Source organism: Taurulus bubalis, assembly GCF_910589615.1.
Source record: "Taurulus bubalis genome assembly, chromosome: 17".
Classification (NCBI taxonomy): Eukaryota; Metazoa; Chordata; class Actinopteri; order Perciformes; family Cottidae; genus Taurulus; species Taurulus bubalis.
Window position 1 is genome coordinate 14,573,532 of NC_136605.1, and position 23,059 is coordinate 14,596,590.

The 23,059-nt window shown below is 41.2% G+C and overlaps 1 protein-coding gene across 1 annotated transcript; it reads left to right on the top strand.

Annotated features, from left to right (window-relative positions):
* Positions 1-1,901: 1,901 nt before the first annotated feature.
* On the top strand, positions 1,902-21,843 carry arhgap17b (Rho GTPase activating protein 17b). Its single transcript, XM_079232619.1, has 20 exons — positions 1,902-2,141; positions 6,125-6,164; positions 11,165-11,269; positions 11,836-11,912; positions 12,600-12,711; positions 13,011-13,087; positions 13,229-13,331; positions 13,814-13,882; positions 14,051-14,132; positions 14,557-14,684; positions 15,158-15,269; positions 15,352-15,433; positions 15,574-15,654; positions 16,230-16,343; positions 16,437-16,528; positions 17,067-17,205; positions 18,012-18,296; positions 18,910-19,031; positions 19,124-19,534; positions 21,410-21,843. Exons 1-20 carry the CDS (start codon positions 2,089-2,091, stop codon positions 21,559-21,561), a joined length of 2,436 nt encoding a protein of 811 aa, XP_079088745.1. The 5' UTR covers positions 1,902-2,088; the 3' UTR covers positions 21,562-21,843.
* The last annotated feature ends 1,216 nt before the right edge of the window (positions 21,844-23,059 follow it).

A 23,059-nucleotide genomic window follows, 5' to 3' on the forward strand; every position in this document is an offset into this window, starting at 1 on the left:
CACTAATTAATCATTTCCTACAAGATGATCACCCATTAAGAGAAAAAGTGTCATGGAGGTGACCACAGAGAGCCTGCAAACAGACTCTAAGTACACATGGCCACCCTGTCATCTTTATTTGGTAGAACACAAAAATAAACTGTAATTCTGATGCTTTGCTGTTCTCATATCATGGATTGTTTATATTTAAGACGTCTAGTAATACAAAAGTGAACTAAAGATGTGCCTTTATGGTCAGACAAGGATCATTTTGCACAGTGGTTAAGATCCTCCAGTAGGTGGGGAAAAACACTTAGAGGATCACCGGAGATCCTTTGGTTACGTTTATATATTATTAAACCACCTAAAACATACAGGAGCTTGTGAGAATACAAACTTGTGTAGTGTAGTGTCTCATCAAAAAATAAATGTGCACTGATGTGTGTAAAAGAGATTCTTATGATGCAAACACATTCCATCTTTTTAATTTTAAAAGCCTCTCCTACTTTCTCAGCAATGTTTGGGCAATTTATATCTGAAGTCGGACTGTTGCTTTTGGAAATGTGCACCACATACTATTTATTTAAAAAAACATGGATTTAAGAACATAAACATACATTCTAAATTTAAAAGTCCTACTTTTCCAAAACTGCTTTTACTGACAAAACGTTAAAAGCAACCCTTAAAAACAACGTGACAGAAGAGTTTGAAAGCTAAACGAGGAATAGATAACCAGAAAAAACATGAACACAGTAACCCTCATTTCATATGCAAAGGATTTTGTGTGGCTCTGAGTTCTCACTTGACTTTACAGATATGCAACTAAGCCGCTAGTTGTTCTTTAACGTCCACAAACCAGGGTTAAAGTACCAGCAGCCAAGTGAAGTCTTGCACAGAGGAATGATCAGACCCCACACATGTCCCTCCATTTATTGGGGTCATATAGTCATTATCAGTCCCATGGCAAACAGTTCATAGGTCCTATGCCATTGCTGCTGCTCAGATAGGAATGACTTTACCATGTGTACAATATTGACCCTCCTAATTGATAGGCTATATAAGGCAGATAAGGCCGAGGTGTGGCCTTTGTCTGAAAAGAAACATTTTGTGTCTGAATATCGTAACTCTATAACACTCACTTTCACCGTAATGAAGGGAGACTGAATTGATCACCGTGGGACACATTTACTTCACCTCCATTGTATTTGGGTGGTGGCACAACATCTCAGAGGTGGCCATGATGAAGCCAACATGATCTGTATGTTCAGATACTTACACCTAGTGGTGTGACAAAGGTCCTGTGTGTGTTGTATTCTGATCATAACATGCATTATAGTGTAATTCTGCTCAAATAAGAAACAACTGAACTGAATTGATTTTCAGACGGTGCCCATGTCGCCACAGAGCCACAAGGTGGCAGCAGAGAGCTGATCCAGTGACTAATGACAGACCGAACATCAGTCCGCAGAAACAGCCCTATGTGACATGGACTGACCCTGGATCAGTGGAATAAATGCAATTCAACGCCTGTCGGTCAATTTCTGCAACTGTTGACAGCTTTCCCACGTGTAGTGGAGTGTCATTTTAGTGTCACGTGTCTCCAATTTACTCCATTAGTTCAGCTATTTATTACTTATTTTAAATAATCAGCCTAACTTAACAAAAATATATTTAAAAAAAACGTTTTTATAGTCAACCAAAACAACGACTGTGACTTTTCCATGACTATGTGAGACCAATAGCTGAGTCTATACTTGTTTTTTCTTCTTTTTTTTTCTTGCAAAGGTATCACATGTCACATGGGCCGCTCGGCGTACAGTCGGGAAGTAAAGGCACTTCCTCCTTACCGCACTGGGTGCAAGCAAACCAGTGAGTGGAATAGGAAGTCGGATAGTCGTGGCAATGTGGATTCAGGAGCGATTTCAACTGACTTCTCTCCGGAGTTAAACCACCCGGTTGCAGTGCGTTAAAGTGGTGCCAGCGCAGCCCTTTCTGCCGCAATGGCTGCGACGTAAAGCGCAACTTGTGGATCCACGGCGGATGAACGACAGCGCTCCGAGGCGCCGCTAACTTTTCCACTCTTAAGGAGACGCAGAGCAGGAAGACAAGATGAAGAAACAGTTTAATCGCATGAAACAGCTGGCCAATCAGACTGTTGGAAGGTGAGCGTTGGTTTGGACAACATGCATTGTTGCAAGTTGATGTCATACGTTTATGTTTTTGGCAGGGCAACAATGTTGCTGCTTCCCACGATTTGTGAAATCTTCAGAGCTATTGTTCTTCTATTGTCATATATATGTACAGTCGGAAGGGCTGGGCTACGTAATGCATACCTGGAGAGTTTGTAAGTTGGAGGAAAGGAAACTAAACCTGCTCACATCTGACACGAACTTTGATTCTTAGAGCAACACAAAGGGTTTGAAAAGGTACATTGGTTTTAATTAAGCGTGTGGCTTTCCTATTCTACTATCTATGTGGGGAGTAATAGTGTGTCTGTGACAATACAAGTTAGTAACTTCATGACATGTAGGGCTGCAGATAACAAGTATTCTCATTAGTGATTAATTATATTTGTTGTAATTTTGGATTAAATATGAAGGGAAAGTCGAAAAATGTCCAACGTAGGTTCTGTGAGCCCAAGATGTCATCCCCATATGTCTTTTTTGTTGTCTGACCAGCACTCTAAAACACAAATATATCCATTTTGAAGTTATATAAACCTGAGAAAAGCAGCAAATTATCAAAATAGTCGACTAATTGTTTTAGTTTGAATTACATTATTTTAATTTCCTCTGTATATATCTGAGTATACTTAAAGGCCTTGCAGAAGAATAACAGCTTATCCCTGTGGGCCCTCGTCCACTTCGGGCCCCTGTGATGTCACCAGCTTCAGTGGAAGTTGACCCATTATAAAAGCCTATTTTGGAGTTATTGATATTCTGCGTTTGAAGGCTAGGGTGTGTACCCAAACACATATTTCCTGATTTGTGGCGATACTGGCAGTTAGGACACACACACACACACACACACACACACACACACACACACACACACACACACACACACACACACACACAAACACTCATACTATCTATACCATCTCCCCCCTTCATCTCCGTCCCCACATGGGCTTCCAGCCCTGTTCTCCATCAGCAGCCCCCATGAGCCGATGTCTCCAGTTATTGCTGCGTTAATGGTGTGTGCAGATGATGTCCTCGTAACGTCTCTGCAAAATGACTTTCCAAGCGATGGCCTGTAGCCACTGGCCTCTGATTCGTCACATACATTGCTTCTTATGTTGTGTAAGAGCAGTAAAACTCAGAGCAGAATGACGGCTTGCTTACTGATAGGCCGAAATGTTTGCAAGCTTACGCACACCCACTGTGGATTACTGCAGGATACCAGGAAATCCATTGGTGCCATTGGTAGCTCTCTCTGCACAACTAAATCAAAGTGGGAGTTATGCTGTTTTATGAATACATTGGTGAGATTAGCAGTGTCAACGTTGAATACAGAGGTTGGTCAAGTAAAACTATGCTTTTTTAAATTGAGCAACCACTGAGGTCAAACCAGTGGGTCAAATGTCAAAATGTTTTCTTGAATTCAATTACAACTTTCCAGAGCTCCAGATGATGTCTTCAAACGTCTTATTTCGTTTGATCATTAATCCCAAATGCAAAAGTAAACAAAAGTTTACTCTGAAACGTTACAAACAGAAGCAGTGAATCCTTAATTTAAGATATTAACCAACCACATCTTGTAGCTCTACATCAGTTTACTGACACACACTTAAAGTAAGTTATATCAAACTGCCTTCAGCAGGATCTGATCTACATCGCTTTGGAAACAGTTTTTCTGTCTGTTCCCATGAACTTTAAAAAGTCATGTACCAAAAAAACACACACAAAAGAAATCATGAGCATAAACTTGGAACTGATGGGCATTTTCCATATCACAAACGTGTGTGTGTGTGTGTGTGTGTGTGTGTGTGTGTGTGTGTGTGTGTGTGTGTGTGTGTGTGTGTGTGTGTGTGTGTGTGTGTGTGTGTGTGTGTGTGTGGATGATGTAGTTCTCTGTTTGGCACAGGAAGGGCCGGGCACGGAGGGTTTTTGTTGAGTAAGCGTTTCCAGAGTTGTTGACGACGGGGACACAGTGAAGGGCCGAGGACGTCACACAGCCACAGGGGCGTTTTATTGTTAAAAGAGGAAGCGGTTTGATTTACATAGTTGTTGCAGTTTGGTTTAAGCTCGTAGGGTAGCAATGTTTCTTTCTTTTTTTATACCGATTTAACAAAACACAGTTTCTGTTTCTACTCTGTCTGCCTTTCTGTGTTGTTTTGTTCCAAGTTGTTTTTGAGGGTCTGGGATCCAGCTTTGAGTCTATTCTTAGAACAATAGCTGCTGGCCAGAGTCGAGCAGAACTCCAGTCAAATCAATGCTGATTCAATACGGATAGCAATCTAAAGCTTGCCCACGTAGTGAGCCAGTAAAGCCTAATGTGTAATGCCATCATGTGGATCAGTGTGTAGATATTCTGGCTCCAGATCGTATATCATGCCATCAAATATATATAGATACGTGTTGTACATATGCTCCGTTTTATACATGATTAGAGTTTCCTCTTTGCCTGGACAGATCCTCCGTTGCTCAGGACATGATGTTGTGTATGTTGAATACAATTGGCAGAAAAAGCAGTCACAAATATGAACTCTTGCTTATAAAATAGTCAAAAATTGACAAAAAGAAGTGTTCAAACTATCTGATCAAAGAATAAGTCAATATGAATCTGACAAGATATTTGATATCAACTAGGCCTGCAACTAACGATTGTTTTTTTATCGATTAATCGATACATTTTCTTGTTAAATGGTTTGGCCCAAAGAATTTCAGCAAAGCAAAACATGCCCATCAAAAGATCCCAGGCTCCAGTGTGACTTAAACATGTCATATTTTGTTTGACCAACAGTCCAGAACCTAAATATGTTCTCTTAACTGTCATAGACCAAGCAATACTAGCATCTGAGATACTTAAACCAGTACATTCTGCGAGCCAAACAGCAAGCTTTTGAACACATACGATGAAACTGTCTGTAGGATCATGGAAAACAATGATCTGTTATCTCTGAAGTGCAGCCAAAGGTGTTTTTGAATAACGCAGGGGATAGTTCAAGCATAAGTGAGGTAAGCCTTTATCTTCAGGGTGTGACTTCCAGCAGTATTAGGTCATGTTCTTGTGCGGGAGAGGGTTAATTGATCCCTGCGAGATTTAAATCTATAGTGTAGAAGAAGGGGAGAGGCCTTCAGGGATCTGTATGTGTGTGTGGTCGGTGTATTCGTTGGATATCGACAAGGTGAGCAATGATTCTCACTAGCTCAGCAAGATTACAAAATGGGTGAAGATCTGTTTAGAGAAGCCGATGCGTTTCCTATTTCAGGGGGACTTTGGCATTTCGACATTTCCGAGATGTTTTGGAGTAATGTCACTGTCCTGTTTTCTGCAGACTCTGCTACAACATGCAGTGTTTTTCAGACCATCAACAAAACACTTGGCAACTCCCAGCCTCCTCCACACAAACGCACACACACACACCTTCCCCTGTTGCCATAACAAACCAGGTGCAGATGACACGGGAGGAAGTGTGTGTTTCGGACCGGGTAGAGGAATCCCACTGGTCCATCATGGAAAACAGCCAGAGGCTCGGGCTGGCTGGTGCATGCGTGCATACATGTTGAGTATGTGTACCCAGTAGCTCACAGAATGCTTGTTGACCATCATGTGACATTTTATTGTGAGTTTAGCCATTTAGGCATATTATGCACTTTGCAACTTTGCTGCAGGCACAAACTGCTGACAGGTCGGACTGGAAAAACTTCTGCTTTATTTTGATGGTCTTTGCTTTGGGCTCATCGGTTCATCTCAGTTTACACATCAAGTTGGGTATCGTTTTGTTGAAATACAAAGTGAAGAACAAAGTGAGACCTGTTCAAATACTCTAACATACATTCGTCACGCATTTCTCAAATAAAATCCTCAGCATTGCATTTTATTGTTCAAGTGTCGTATGTTAAAGGTGTTTTTCTGTTTTATTTCTCTACTTGTTGTCAGTGTTTGACCTCTGACTCATACTTCCTGTTTCCCTCAACAGGGCTGAGAAAACCGAGGTGCTGAGTGATGACCTCCTACTGGTGAATATTACTTTCTTCTTCTTTATCAATTATATATATTTAAGTGACAACATCTGGGATTAAACAGGATTCCGGTATGACTGTAGCACAGTATTTCACGCTACAAAAACATAATGGTATTTATTCTACTTCTTCTATTATACGTTTATGCAGTTGAACAGCAATATTTACCATATTTATACCATATATTATTCGATCATTCCACCAACAGATTATTAATCGACAACTAGATTTGGTAATTTATTTTATATTTTGAATAATTTTGCAAACAAATTGACAAAGAACACAATCCGAGAGATTTGAATAAATCATCTCGAGCTGTGGGAAACTCTAACAGGCATGTTATTTTCTGACGTATTAGTGGACAGAATGATTAATGGAGAAAGAGCAGATTAAGGGATAATGAAAATAATCCTACATAAAAATTTTGCATTCTTCAGTAAACATTTTAACCAATAAGGACCTGCTTGTAAAACAAATAGGCATGTGTATTTAAATTATCATATTTTAAAGAATATAATTTTTTCAAATCAAAAGAAAAAGTGAAACTCTGTGAAACCTGTATCATAGCAAACTATGAGTGGACTGTATTGTTTCACTCCTAGCGTCTACTGTTTTCAAGTATGTGACTGTCATTCAGTATCTGTCACCCATGAAGGCCGCTACGCCCTATTCACCGCCAGACCCTCTGAACCACTCTACCTGGAAGAATAAAATGCCGTAACTATGAAAAGACTTACAAGTTCTCCTCACATGCTCTGTTAAAGCCATCATGCCTGAGCATGCCTGTTGATGCCAAGTCTCGCTGCAGTCTTAGGAGCACAACTGCTGGCATTAAAATATTACTGGGGAGACTTTCCTTCACTTGCACCTCGCCAGCTCGGGGGTTTTGCTCTGTCGGAAAAGTGCCTTATGGTTTTCCGCTCAAGCCGAAACCCTGGCAATGTTCTGTTATCTTGAAATCATACTGGATGTACGCTGTGTGTGCGTGTGTCTGTGTTGGGGGATGGGAGTACTCTGGCATGTGAAACTGTGAGATCACTGCTAGGAAAAGAGTTTTGAAGAAATACAAGAGAGGCTGAAAAAGACGAAGCATGTTTACAGTAGAAAGGAGCTTTTGTGGAAGGAAAAGTGAAGGTGAAGTCTTGAGTGTCTTATTCAATCATGAAAGTCAATGTTTTATGACATGCAGCAGTGAACTATGAACCTCATGTGGTTCTCACACACGGTAACATACAAGGCAAATGCTTGGTGGTGAGAAAGGGGAATTTTTCTTTAAATATATATACACTGTTTGGCTGCAATCAATCTTGTATTTTTTGCTTTAACAGTGCCAGTAGTTACATTTAGTCACACACACACACACACACCATTGTCCCAAGAGCACAAACCGACCCAACCCTTCCAGAGAATGCTTTCTCTGGTCTTTGGTCCTCGTTCTGAACGACAGGAGCTTTGTGCTGCGTTAGACATTCCTTCAGCTCCAGCTCTCTGTGAGGAATGCGACTGTCAAGAGGTCGGCATTGTGGAAGTGGTTTGGAAGTCTTCAGGCATAACAACTTGAGCACCAAGTCAGAATCTGCAACCTGATTTACGATCATGCAGATAAAATGTGTGGCTGGCGGTTTACTGATTCGTTTACCAGTCGATCAGGATTGGCATTTCAATCCAGTCACACTTGCTGGGGAAATGGTTCCCTCTTTCCAGTTGCGAGCAAAGAGTAGTTTCTTCTTTCCCACACCCCCTTCTCTCAACCATCCAACTTGAAATTTGACACTATGATTTACTTGGTGTCGTAGTAGTGTTTCCTTTTCCATTTTTTTCCAATAGTCCTTTGCATTGGCCCAGGCCTTTGTCTTGTTTGAACGCGTCCCGCCTCAGTAGAGTTGAGAGGCTCTCGTACAGTAAAGAGAGAGTCAGGCTGGAACTGTTTTCCTAGCTCAGTATTTCATCACAACTTCGAAGACACAAAGGGCTGTTGTTGTGGATGCTGGAGCATGTTCATCTGATATGTTAAGCAGGTATGTTAGCTAACCAGCTAGTGAACTAAAAATACAACCACAGCTTTTGATGTTTCGTTGATAAAACCATCTATTTCTGGGGAGGGAGGGAGGGGGAGGGGGAGAGAGAGGGGGGGAGAGGGGGGGAGGGGGGGAGAGGGAGAGAGGGAGAGAGAGGGAGAGGGAGAGGGAGGGAGAGAGAGAGAGAGAGAAAAAGGGAGAGAGAGAGAGAGAGAGGGAGAGAGAGACTTAGTTTATCACTAAAAGACTGAAAATGGGGAAACCGCTAGCTTACTAATTAACATCTTATATATTGCTTCAATCAACACAAAATCCGAAGCGTAACAAGTTGCACTGTAAAATTGCAACATTTCAATGTATATGAGCTAATTGGTAATCTTTAAAGAAGCTGGAAGGCAGATTATGTCATCTTCAGACAAAACCAGACTAGCTGTTTTCCCCTGTTTCCAGTTTTTATGCTAAGCTATGCTAAGATAACCAGCTTCCTATTTAATGGACAGATGGGAGAGTGGTATCAATCTTCTCTTCTAACTCTACTGTAGACTCCAAAGAGAATGAGCGTATTTCCCCCCCAAAAAAGCTATTCCTTTTAAGCAAGCATGACAATTCAGAGATCCTGTTCCTGCTCTGTCATCAGCTAACCAGACAGTTAGCCATCCTGCCAACGTGGTCAGCCAGCCCATCGGTTCACCAGCTATCTCTAGACCACCAAAGTAGCTCCAAACCAGAAAACTAAACTGTCTCCACCCTCCCGGTTCCTCTGTGACTCACTAAACGTTCCACTTTTTTTTTTTGCTGTTGCATCTCAGAGGTCGTCAGCTCACTCCGTTTACTGTTTTCATTGCTTTATGGAAGAAGAAAAAAAGATGGTAGTAACTGTCCTGTAAACCTTTGGACAGCTCTAGAACTAGAGAGGCAGGCGGAAGGGGATTGTGTGTGTGCTTGTCTGTGCCTATGATCAGGGAGTTTTCCTGCTTTTATTTTTCTACTCTCTTCAACTGTGTGTGTGTGTGTGTGTGTGTGTCCGTTTTCTAAAGCGAGTCTTTCCCCGAGGCCAGATCTCTTCTAATGAGCTCAGTAAAGCTGGCTACATAAGACGTAAGAGGCTCTTTGAAAGTAAAAACCATCAGAACTGTTGTTGTCAAAACGAGGTTCTAAGAGTAACAACGTCATAACGCCCAATGTGACGAGACGCAGACAAATCATTATTTTAGACATTTTAAATGGTGCACAACATACTTTCAATACGCAAGATTCAATTCAATATCAGAGACGCAATATTTTGGGCTTTCGTGCATCTCTTGAGGGTCTTTTGTTGTAAATTTACGGAAAACTCAGCCGAGACGATGCGATCACCAATTGTAGCCGGTCAGGCCTCTTTCTTTCCCTCTTGGCTTTGAGTGTTGGAGGTCTGGATCCAATCGATCTGGCACCAGATAGAGTTAGACATCCATGCATTAATCAGAGCTGAGGATCAGCCGAATAGTCAGCGAATCAATAGGATCAGGGCAAGGAAGCCAAATCCAGCTGTGGTCTGGCATGGAGCAACAGCTGCAGGGAGGAGGGAGAAGAGAGTAAAAGGGGATGCAGGAAGAAAAGTGTGTGTGAGTGAGAGAGAGAGAGAGAGAGAGAGAGAGAGAGACTTGCATGTCGTAAAGAGAACAGTGAATTTGCGAGGATAAAAGTAATGGAAAAAGAGTAAGAGCTATGGTGATCAGACATGAGGGGCCTCAGATGTAGTGGCACAGCTGGATGTTTACGCTGAAAGAGGAAGAGGAAGTGGATACTTAAAGACACTATTATTTTGCACGCATTAGCACACAACACTTTGTACACTTAAGATTACTGCTGACCATTTTCCATAGCGTACCATAGTTATCTGTTCAGTTCATTTCGGTAACATATGTAAATCAGCCAGCAGTTGCTTGAAACTGGAGACTTGTCCGACTTAAGTTATTATCGCATGGTATTAAAGCTGCGAGCAGGAACTGAAAACTCTCACATGTGGCACATTCAACGTTCAACGACACTGACATCTGGGATCACAGAGTTGTATGCCAACGAAAATCCTTTCAAGAGCAAAACATCAGTGTTTTTTCAAGCTCTGGCATCCAGGGTTTTTCAGTAGTAATGTCTCATTTTTAATTTTGGCCATTGTAGCTAATCATTTAACAGAGATAAATAACATTTTTACACTTTGAATTGTATTGTTTTTATATTGCTGGATATATTCTTAATTCATTTTGAAGAAGAGAAGAACTTTATACATTTCAGCCCACTCTTATTGGATTGTTCTTTAATGCTCATGTGTTTAGCTTTATTGCCATGCGATGACACTGTAACTCAACAAATATAATGAATGAAGTATAATAACTGTAAAGGATTAATAACCTGTCAAATGTTTCAAAGATCTGCTTGATTCAGTATGCCCTCGATACCGACTTTATGAAGCAAGTCGGACAAATGTGACCAATTCACATTGAATACTGTTTCTATGCTAATGACATTTATAAAAGTCACAAAGTTTCGGCTGCAAGTTACATTTAGTCACCGAAATCCAGAGTGTGTACTCAATGAGTTCCTGTAATAAGGTACTTGTTACACAGAGTTTAAATTTGTTGAACAAATGTATTGGATGGGCATTCAATATTGGCAGATAAGTGAAATGAACTCAAGTCTGGAAGGAGGTAAATCAATCTGAAAAGATAAGTCATGCTCTGGAATATGGGTTGTGAGAAGGTAAAGCATATATGATGTTTAGGTAAAGGGTTAAAACGGGAAAATGGTGTATTTTATTTCTTCATGAAGCATGAAGATCAGGCCCGCAGTCAGAATGATTATCTGTTTTCCCAGATAATATCTCTGCATGGAGTCCTCATATGTCAGGACAAAGAGGTTTTCTCTGTTCTTTTGCAGTAAATGATGTGTGCCTGTTTTGTTTGTTCTGATATGATAACATTTTGTGTTTTATGTGCGCAGATCGAGAGGCGATTGGAGTTGGTGCGTTTTGTGTCCCACAACAATCACAAGAGGCTGGTGTCCTGTCTGCAGGGTCAACTGGGCACAGACACAGAGAAGAGACATGTAAGAAGCACTCGGTGTCTCTTGACTGTTCTTTCATTCAGCAGCTGCACTTTGTACATACTCGCAACTTTGAGCAGGTCTGCCATATTATTACCATCTCAGCATGTTAGCAACGTGCTACATTGTTAGGATCTCTATGCAAAGATTTTCCATTTTGCTGTAAGAATCACTATCGCTCATACAGAAATGAAATAATGGTGAATCACTCTGACATTATTGTCAGTATTCGCAAGGCCCTGCTATCTTGTGCTATGAAAACATAGTATCTCATCTTATGTAACACATTGATATGAGAGACACTCAGGAGAAAAATATTCAGCACTGGCCTCAAGCCAGCTTCACTATCTCACACACACACACACACACACACACACACACACACACACACACACACACACACACACACACACACACACACATTAAAACTGGCAAAACTCAGTGGTTTATGTTACTTGTCTTATTTTTTAGATCACTTTTTCTCTTTTGACATGCCTGCAGCTAATAATTGGGTTATTGTTTGGGTATTTTGGCTGTTGGCTAAACTTTGTTTGCGGGTCTGCTTGTAGAAAAAGTTGCCTCTAACGACGCTGTCCCAGGCCATGCAGGAGGGAGGCAGTCAGCTGGGAGACGAGAGTCTGATTGGGTGAGATTTTGTTATATTAAGAGGCCAGTTTCAGCAGACTTTAAATGTTCCATATTGTAGAAAGTGAGATTTCAATGTCTTTATTTTAAAATATAAAGCCGGTCTAGGCGCTATAAAAATACTGTGTGTGAAAGTATCAGAACGCTCAATCCACAGGAAAATGCACACAGCCTGTTATCAAAAACGGTGTCTTTCATCGAGCCGTCAGGACTTCTGACTGTGGTTGAGGGATCATAACTCTGTCACTGCTAGAAGCACCGATAAACTCTGTCGTTGACTTACACGGTGGTCGCGTAAGACTGGAGACGCTGACCAATCTACCCAGACTAGGCGTAAAGAGACAGTTGGTACAACTAATAGTGTTTCAGACAGAGGGTGAATACCGGTATTTACATTTAGACGGACAGTATGAGAAAAATAATGTTTCTTTTTTAAAAGTGTAAACATGTACTGTGGAAGGAACCTTTACGGTCTAACAAGCGGCCTGTTTTGTGTCAGTGTGTTTTTTTTTAAAATCTTTTATTTTCTCCCTGTGATAACCACCCTATCTGTATACATTCTCAATGATCGTGTGTGTGTGTGTGTGTGTGTGTGTGTGTGTGTGTGTGTGTGTGTGTGTGTGTGTGTGTGTGTGTGTGTGTGTGTGTGTGTGTGTGTGTGTGTGTGTGTGTGTGTGTGTGTGTGCAGCAAGATGATGGATGTGTGTGGGGAGGCTGAGAGCAGGTTAGCTGCTGAACTGATGCAGCATGAAGTCCAGATTGAGAGAGACATCCTGGATCCTCTCAACCAGCTGGCTGAGGTAAAAACACAGCAGCGCTCTTCATACTGTAGCGATCACTTATGACCTGCATGGCTGTATCTGCATTTTAAGACAAAGTAATATTGACTGAAACTCTCAGAACAGGATCTGTTCACATTGCGTGTGTTTAAACTCATTCACTGTGCCAAATTCAACATGGCCTTTGGCATCTTTTTGTGTTATACTGCCATTCTGCATGATTCATATTGACAAAATGTTCTCACTGGAAAGGTGTTAGCCTCAGTGTTGACTATGAAGTGTGTGTGCACTCATGCTAATCCTCACCGTTTCTCTCACAGATTGAGATTCCCAATATACTAAAGCAGAGAAAAAACCTGGCCAAACTGGTTCTGGACTATGACTCGGCCAAGACGAGGTACACTGGCTTAGAATCTTTATTTAACCCCGCTATTTTCAAATGCACATTTTAAATTATAAAAAAGTAAATGTTGAAATCAAACAAGCTCAATATTACTATAGGCATGCCTACGTGTCTAAATAATATATTGACCTGCAGGTGGTACCAGGCAACAAAGTCCAACAACCAGGCTATGGCAGCGAAGACCGATTCCCTCAAAGACGAGATGGACGAGGCTGTCAACAAAGTAGAAATATGCAAGGTAGATCCTGCTTTAGATCTTCTTTGCAGTGCTCTGTTTTCTAATTTATTACTCAAAATAGTATTTGTGTTGTTGTCACACAATGCTTTGCCGGTTTAGGAATGTTGTACTGTTTTTACAATATTTAATCTAATGAATATACATTCCAGTCAGGACCTCTTCATTAAGTCAGGATCATATCTCATGAACTGGCTGAACAAAGGAAGCCTTGTAACAGGAACGCACAACACTCTGCACATTATTAAGAACACTTCATTAAAGGTCATTGCTTTGTCCCCTGGAGTTCATCTGCGTCTTAATGAAAAGTTTCAGTGCAAAGTAAAGCAGAAGGTTTAAGGTTGCCATAATAATTGTCATGCATGGAGATATATATATATATATATATATATATATATATATATATATATATATATATATATATATATATATATATATATAAAATGTGTGTATATATATGTTTCTTTCTTTTTTTCATCCTGCAGGACCAGCTCTCTGCAGACTTGTACAACTTTGCTTCCAAAGAGGGAGACTATGCACGCTACTATGTCATGGTGGGTGCACTTCAGTTTGAATGACCTACAACTGAAATGGAAATGTGATGCAAATATGATCCATTTCACCATAACTGTATCACTTTGTTATGCAGAGTGAATGCGCTACCTTTTTGGCTCTCTGCCAAAGGTTTGTATATATGACCTGTGTTTGTGTATTTGTACCAGTTATTAGAGGCCCAGGCAGACTACCACAGGAAGTCGCTAGCAGCTCTGGAGGCAGCTATACCGACTATCCAAATACAGCAAGGTGAACAGCACAATTTAAAAGATTAATTAAATATGCTAACAATAAAAGAACATAACCGTTGCATGCATGTGTCACTAAACTACAACATAGTTCTAGAGCTGGCAGCCATAGTTGTTGTTGTTGTTGTTGTAGTGCACAACACACAAGCTGCTCTGAGAAATGTAGACTGGCTTGTCATGGCTTGTTGGCTGTCACATGTTCAGGTTAACACTGCAAATAAAGTAAATCATAACCGAGCCAGCTCAACGGAAGCAAAGTCAATGAATTTTCCAGAAAACACAATGACGACAATCTCATCGCAGAGATCGCTACACCTGGCATTGTAACATATTCACTGTCGACTATAGAAAAACTGAAGGAGAATAGCTGACGGACACAGAACAGAAATGTGTTTGAGTGTAAAGACACTGACGTTTCCTCCTAGACTCCTGGATGGAGAAGCCGGCGTTCGGCACGGCTCTGGACGAGCACCTGAAGAGGAGTAACCGTGAGATCGCTCTGCCCATAGAGGCCTGCGTCATGATGCTGCTGGAGACCGGCATGAAGGAGGAGGTATGGAAGGAGCGATGGCAGGAGAAGCTAAAGTAGAGCAAAGTTGAGGTTAATTAACCAGAATTTGAACATAAATGTGTACCCATAAAACTTCACTCCACTCTGTGGTTCATAAGGACTAGCTCTCTGTCTGTCTGTCTGTGAGTGAGAGCATCTGTTATGCATTAGCATGTTCACTATTTCTTTCTTAAAATGTAACCATATAACAAGACTCCCCGAGAAGGAGATTTTTATTAACGGAAACAAAACTCTTGCTGCACGTCTGTCTGCTGCTCATTGGTAAAGAGCCACATCTCTATTGGCAACAAAAACAATTCAACTTGACTTTCTCGGTCATTTACTGGATGGTGCACTTTGTTTGCTTTGCTTCTCCTTTCCAGAAACCCAGTACCAGACTCACTTCTTTAATTTCAGGACTGAAACCAGTCATCTGTACCTGAACAAAGGGCACTAATCAGTCACTTCCCCTGCAGGGTCTCTTCAGAATAGCTGCCGGAGCTTCAAAACTGAAGAAACTCAAAGCAGCGCTGGACTGCTCCACCTCGCAGCTGGAGGAGTTCTACTCCGATCCCCACGCTGTCGCCGGTACAACCTCTTATACAAATTCACAAAAAGTAAGCCCATCTGGTCCAGATCATTTTTTCATAGCTTTTCTCCTCGTACGCAGGAGCCCTGAAGTCCTACCTCAGGGAACTGCCTGAACCTCTCATGACTTTTGGGCTGTATGACGAGTGGACACAGGCCTCCAAGTAAGAAGACACACAGATCTCTTTTAATATCCTCTGTTCTAATAAGCATTAAACACACACCTGAAGCAGTGTGTGCTCACAGGTTCCGCTAGATAATCTGAGACTTGTGTAACAAGTAAATATTGTGTGTGTGGTTTCAGTGTGCCCGACCCAGACAAGAGGCTTCAGGCCTTGTGGGTGACATGTGACCATTTGCCAAAAACTCACAAGGCAAACCTCAGGTAAGAGCATCTTGTCTTCTGTTTACATGATGCGATAATAGAAACAGGTTCTTGTACAGTGGTGTGCGCTTCGTTTCTAAAAATACTCTACGTCAATTGAACTGAATGCATCGAGTTATTTTCTGTTCTATTTTTCACTTTCATTCATGAGACTTATGAGTGGTATGCCTTATTAGGCATACCACTGCTTCAGACAATGGTTCCCAGAAAAACCTGAAGGGTTGAAGATGTTTAAAAAAAAAAAAAAAAATGCTTTTTAAAATTCTAAAATACTGGTCAGTTTTACCTTTCAGGCATCTTTCAAGGTCAAACCCCAAATAAAATCCTTTAGTAAAAAATCATGCTTTTAACGAGCTCCCGTTACCCCAGTGAGTTTCCCCTCTGCACAATGACACCAGCACTCCAGGTATTAAGGTTCGTGATGCTTTTTATTAGCTCCGGCTCTCACAGACCGTCTTGCGGCGTTCACCCCGGTCTTTTAGATTTATTTGCCTATAATACTGGTTACCTAATAGCCTGTAAGACACTTTTGCAGTAGCTTCGAGGTTTTTATAGCAATTTGAGTCTGTTTCCAGGTATCTGGTGAAGTTTCTGGCTAAACTGGCTCAGGACAGTGACGTTAATAAGATGACTCCCAGCAACATCGCCATAGTCCTTGGGCCCAACCTGCTCTGGCCAAAGATGGAGGGGTAAGAAAACTGTGCATCGTTACCTCACATTTATGTCCAAGTCCAACGTGAAGCTGAGGCTGATGAAGCCCGTCTGTCTTTGTCTGTGTTCAGGACGCTGGCAGAGATGGCAGCAGCCACATCTATCCATGTGGTCGCCATCATTGAGCCCATTATCCAGCATGCTGATTGGTTCTTCCCTGACGGTAAAGCATCTCTTTTGCTGTATTTGCATCAGTAATTCTCTCTGTCTTACCTAAAAGAGGTGAAGTTGAGAAGAACAGCAAAGAACACAAAACGTAACGAGGATATTTGGGGTGAAATGTACTAACCAACTGTTCGCCCCTTTAATGTTGTTTGGACTAATTCCTTATGATGACTGCCCAAACTAAGACCATGTGGTGTTTCATTTGAATAAACTGAAAGCAACGACAGCCGAGTTTACGACATGTTTCAACCACTTTTTTTGCTCGTTATGATGGTACTTTCTAAACTTGTCTGTGCAGCTTTAAGTGAGGAATGTGTTGTCTTTGCTAAAATAAAAATAACCTTACTCCTACTTTGTATTTGCTGTATCCATTAATGTTGTTTGAGGGCTTGCTTTTTGGGAAATTTGGGAAATCAGTAAACAAAGTGAAAGTAGTTGAGAGAAACTAAATCCACCAAATCAAATGACCGTATTCATTACAACTGAAAACAAGACAAACATCATCATCTCTTTTCTATTTGCTGTGTTCCTTCCAGAGGTGGACTTCAACGTGTCGGGCATGTTCGCCATGCCCACCCACCCAGCCACCCCAGACCTGGACCCCGGCGTGGATAGGAAACGCCCCGGCAGCCTGGTGGGGCAGGACGGGGACAGTCACACCCCCCGTAAAGACAGGTACCTGCCTCGCCCCACCCTCAGCCTCAGCCTGCCCCTGACCCTTCCGTCTCGTCCCAAGACACTGAGCAGGCAGGAGTCGCGGGGCCCGGTCGTGTCGGCACTCTATGTAGTGGCCAACGAGTCCATCACGGTCACAGAAACGCCCACTGAAGATCTGCCCAGTCCAGACTTCAAAGCTGTGCCGCAGTCCAAAGTAGCTCCCCTGAATCCAGTTACTGATAAGTAAAACAAGGGGATGATGCTTTGTGTGATTTTTGCACCGCAGTTTTGTTATGTTTAGGTGATTTAAGCATAAGCTAATCAGTTGTGTGTTCCTCAAGATTGGTACTGAACATGAAAAAGCAGTTCTCTTTAACACAAATAATTTTGAACAATTTTCAGCCTCACTGGGATACCATTTTGTCTAGAGCTATAATTCTGGTGTGTTGCTCTTGTGTACTCTTGTGTTATCGTCTTTGTTTCCTAATTAAAGCTTAGCTCACTTTGTAGGTTGCTGGTTTTATGTTCTGTGTGGGCTTCCTCTGTTGCATTTTGTCTGTATGATGCGGCATCTGTCTCTTCTGTTTCTGCAGAGATGTCGCAGTTAAAACAGTTCTATTTTAAAAAGGTCACTCATGTGGTTTCATGTTCTTTTTTGGGTTCATATATCTGAACTGGTTTCACTGAACTCAGGAAGTGGCGTCTCTTTCCGTCTCCTGCACAATCTGTCTCTCTCCCCTCTCTTGGTCTCTCGCTTCTTCGTTCTGTCTGATGGCGTGTGCTTTTCCCTCCTGAACTCTCTCCCCTCTCCCCCCTCCCTATAGCACTGTTAACAAACAGCCGGAGCCCGCTCCACGTAGAGCCAGCACTGTAAATAGAAAGCAGCCACAGCTAACCTCGCCCACCTTCCAACCCCCAATGACCCCTCTGGAAGCCGGGGGTCCCGCCCAGCCTGAGCCCCAGCTTGTTTCCCCGGCTACAGAGGCTGAGCAGCCTGGCCTGAATGGCGCTAGTATTGGTGGTGGTGTTGTTGGCGTTCTGGGTGGTGGGGTCCAGGTAGCGGCGGTACAACCTCAGGTTGTAACCCAGCTCAGCGCAGAGGAGAGCAGGTAAGGAGGAGCAAGCTGAGCTAGCAACAATACTCCACCGCCTGCTCGCAGACAATCAGCCAAATCCGGAGTTCACCCGCCCTTTATGTTGTTTGTCATGTGTTTGATTGGTCTTTAAGTTCAGTTCCCATGTCGGATGTCCTAAAATATATATAATCAGAAGAATAACAATGTCTGATACGTCTTCAGCTTTGAATCTGACTTTAATTTAACAAATTAAGAATGTAATGTAACAAAAATATGTGATGCTTTGATCACATCATCCATCCTGCTTGTTGTGATGAATTACCGGTCTATTTTTAAAGATCCGCTCTCCCTTCTTCTTGCCTGCATGTCTCAGTGCTTGACAGTGTCTGATATTGCATGTAGCCCATTACTGAACATTTTGAACAAACGGGTTTTGCATCCGCTTTACTACACTTGTCTTTGTACGGTTTTGTGCGTTTCTTGTGTGAAAACCTTCATCTAATCTAATTAGCTTTTGAATGGAAATGTGTGCTGTTTGTTTTGTATCCTGCTCGCATGACTTCTTGCATCACTTCTTTGTTAAAATCTGTTAATGTACAGATGACGTATTGGTGGATTGACATTTGGATTCATTGTATTCCCACAGCCCACAACGTGACCTCATGTCCACCCCCCCACCCCAGAGAAATGGTTCAGCCCATCTTGCAGTAGGAACTCCCCACTCTCAGGGTGGATCCAGGGGGCCAAGTCCACACATGGTTCGCAGAGGTGAGAGAATGTACCGATTTTTATGATTCTGATTCTGTCACACTATCAAGTCAATGTTTTTAATATCATGTAATAACTGCTTTCCTCCGAAGGCACCAAGAAGCAGGCTCCAGCCCCGCCCAAACAGTTCAGCCCCTTTGCCTCCCAACCCAGTGGCACCCAGACACCCGTCTCCCCTCATCATCCACCCATCACCCCCCGACGCCACACCGTCAAAGAAAGCCCAATCCATGCTCCGAGCCACCCGCCCCCGCAGCCTCCTCAAGCCCAGCAGGCCCAGGGGGAGTCAGAGCCCTCTCCCCCCAGCACTCCCACTCCTCCTGGCACTCCACCACACGATGGGCCGCACTCCAACCCGCTGTCTTCCTACCACTCTGGCTCTCTCCCTCGCCCCTCCAGGCCGGCCCCCAAACCACGGCCCCGACCCAGCATGCCGCCGCCCCCCCAACCAGCAAATGACAACGATAATGGCATTTTCGGCTCCGCTTCCAAGATTATAACAGGTAAACCATCTTATCTCTGTGCCTCACGAATCCTGTTGTTCAATATTTTAATTTTATAGCTAGATATCATGAAATTCAAAGTGTCAGCAATGCTTGAAATGAAAACTGTAGTTATATACATTATAAAAGTACTCCATTACAGGTCAAATTAATGTATTCAAAATGACACTTAAGTAAAAGCACAGAAGTATTATAATATTTTAAAATGTAAGAACCATTTCAATGTTGTAGCTGGTTGAGTTGCTGCTAATTAACTGATTTATAAATGTTTTAGTTGTTTGTCATATTTTATAAGCTTGTGTGTTTACAATGCAAAATCATAATCTGCAAGATAAAATGCTATAATTGTAAAATAAATGTAGTAAAAGGTACTGCTTTACTCAAATATTCAAGTAAAAGTCCTGCATTTAAAGTTTTACTTAAAATGAAAAGTAGAAAAGCTTTTGTATCAACTATTACAAAAGTAAAAGGTCTCTTTATGCAGACAGGCTTTATGCTTTCATAACAGTATGTATTATACAACTGGATTATAATCATTGATGCATCAATGTATTAATCACTGTATTGTTTCAGCTGATACAAATGTAGCTAATGTTATTACTTTATATACTGCTAGGAAGTTTAACCTAAAATAATACATCTTATTTCCTTGGTTGGTCATATTTTGTATTATCAATCTGAATCTGCAAAGTAGCTAGTCACATATATTGTCAAATAAATATAGTAAAAGTAAAAAGTACAATATTTATGCCTGAATTGTAGTTGAGTAGAAGTATAAAGTAACTGTAAATACTCAGGTAAAGTACCTAAAAAGTATACACAAGCTCAATACTTGAGTTGGTTACATTCCAACATGAAGTTGAACCAAAGAATAAATAAGTTTACCATTTATGCAACATTTTAATGACATTTTTATATATATATATATATATATATATGTATATGTGTGTGTGTGTGTGTGTGTGTGGATATGTAATTATAAATTACAGTGCTTCATGAAGGGGTATAAAACATCAGCAGAAACACATCTTTAGTGTTTAACATGATTTATTTTTCTGTGTCGACGTTGCAATGACAGAAATCACTTGCTGCTCGTCTGATACTGTTTTCAGTATCGAGTGATTTCCGCTTCCTCTCAAAGCATTGCTGTATTTAGCTTTCTGGCTGTTGGGTGTCACTGTGTCATATTGCTTCACATACTTTATGTAAATGTGGTGATCTGACGCATGACAGGAAATGTGTAAATATTACAGATGTCTGAGCTGAAGATGTCTGCCTGTAAGATGAGCTTTGCAAGGCAGGTAATGGTAAGGATCTGATTGGCTGATGGGTTAGCCTTACGCCTGTGTCCACTGCATGTGTGTGTTGCTGTGTACATACTAAATACATACATCCTGTATATGTATGTATATTAGTATGCATTTTAACCCCGCTGTCAAGTGAAACTAACATGCTTGTGATTTCCACACTATTCCCGATGCTGAGGCCTTTTGACTTCTAACACTTTCTGTGATTACTGACATAAACTAAGCAGACTTTAAACTGACCGTGTTCCGTTGTTCTGGACGTACATTTTCTTGACCAGATCTGTGTGAAAAATGTGTTTCATTTAATGATTAACACACCAAGGATACTCTCCAATAACTGCCTCCACCTCTAAAAACCTCACTTAGCTGGTACTAAAATTGCAATATTGACTAAACTTAATAGAACGATTGATCCTTGGTGTCTTACAAAGGGGGTGTGTGCGCTCCCCTGTTTGAAATCGTGTGTGTGTGTGTTGCTATTATGTTTGTTTAACAGCTTGAATTCAAGTCTCAAGACGTCTAAACTACATTTTTTTTGCTGATGCGTCCCTCTAACTGTCCTGCACAGATGGAGGTCTGTTCCTAAAGGGGATTGGACGAGCCCTCATCCCTGAGGTGATAGCGGACCAACAAGCGGAGAGCTCTGCTGGTCAAGAGCCCGCCACCAACCCGGCCTCGCAAATGGACCCTCAGAGTCCGACAGAGTTCACTGCTCTGTGAAGAATAGAGGGATCATCCAAATCCTCCATCACTCAGCCAGTCCATGTAACAGATTTGAATGTTTTAAATCAAATAACTCAAACACATTGGTTCACCCCTGCTCCTCACGCTCCATGCACATGAGACCAGACTGCTTTCTCGGGAAAACGGCTGCCTTTTCTTCTGATTTGCTGAGACTTACCTCAGAAAAACCTAAAGATTCCTGTCCACCTATTGGACTTCATATCAAACTCCCTTGGTTCTATTTCACATGGTATTTTAGGATTGGACTGCAGAGCCTTGCTAGCCTCGAGGCTAATGAGATATATATATATATATATATATATATATATATATATATATATATATATATATATATATATATATATATATATATATATATATATATAAAATGTGTGTGTGTATAACCTGAACACATAGCAGCTGAACTCAAAGGGTGCTGAGCTTTCAAAGATTATTCATTTTTTTCTTCTAGCTATTGATAACACAAGTTCAATGCTATGAATGTGTTTGGAGACAGAAATCTGTGAATCTTGTTTTAACACCACATGGACCTGGCAACTAGTATTTTTTTTTTATTAAGTAGAGTTGTGCGGAGATATTTGAGCGTTAGCCTGCCTGATGATCTATTTATCATTTTCCAATCTGTCGGTTTCAACTGGCTAAATGTGATGTTCATCTTAAAGGGCTTTTCAATAATTGTCAAACTTCACACTGAACAAACAAACGTAAAGGACCAAAGAAAGAAATCTGGGCCAAAGGAAATGTAATGAAAATGTAGCGCTGCTCATCTTCTATTATGGTTGTTCATGGCCAAATATTTTGAGCAGTATAAAGTGCAGTTGTCTTCCAGTGGTGTCCTCTCCACAATACACATGCTGTACATTTGGGTATTTCAATTTTCATTCTATTAATCCAGTAGGGTAGTTTTCATTTTATTTGATTACAAATGACCTGATTTGACAAACTCAGAATGGCTTTAAACCTCAGATTAGATTAGCTTTTCTCATTAAAAGGGATTATTCTAACAAATGCATTGTGTTAATTGTATCGTTAATACATAGCTTGTAATCAATCACTCCCACTGAAGCTCAAAGCTATGACCAAGTACAGCCAAATTCTTCTTTGTGTATAATATTTACCCCGGCTGACAATCTTTTCCTTTTTGAGGTAGTATTCAGCTCTTTGATTATGTTTTTTATTTGTTATTTCTTAGCCTTTTTATGTTGGCTTTTCTGCACATAATGCATCATACAATGCGTCGTTACTCTTGATAATTAAAGGTTGTTCAACATTTTACAGTGTTGTCAGCTTCTTATCAGTTATTTGTCAAAATGTAATTGATCCTCAAACAAAGGTGGACGCAAAGCCTGAAAAAGACTTCACCTGCATCTGTCATCGTACTCAGTTTAGGTATAAAAGATGAGATGATGAGCTTTTATCAAAATATGTGACTTAAGCATTCTTTCAGGCATCAATGTCGTGAAATTGTACTAGA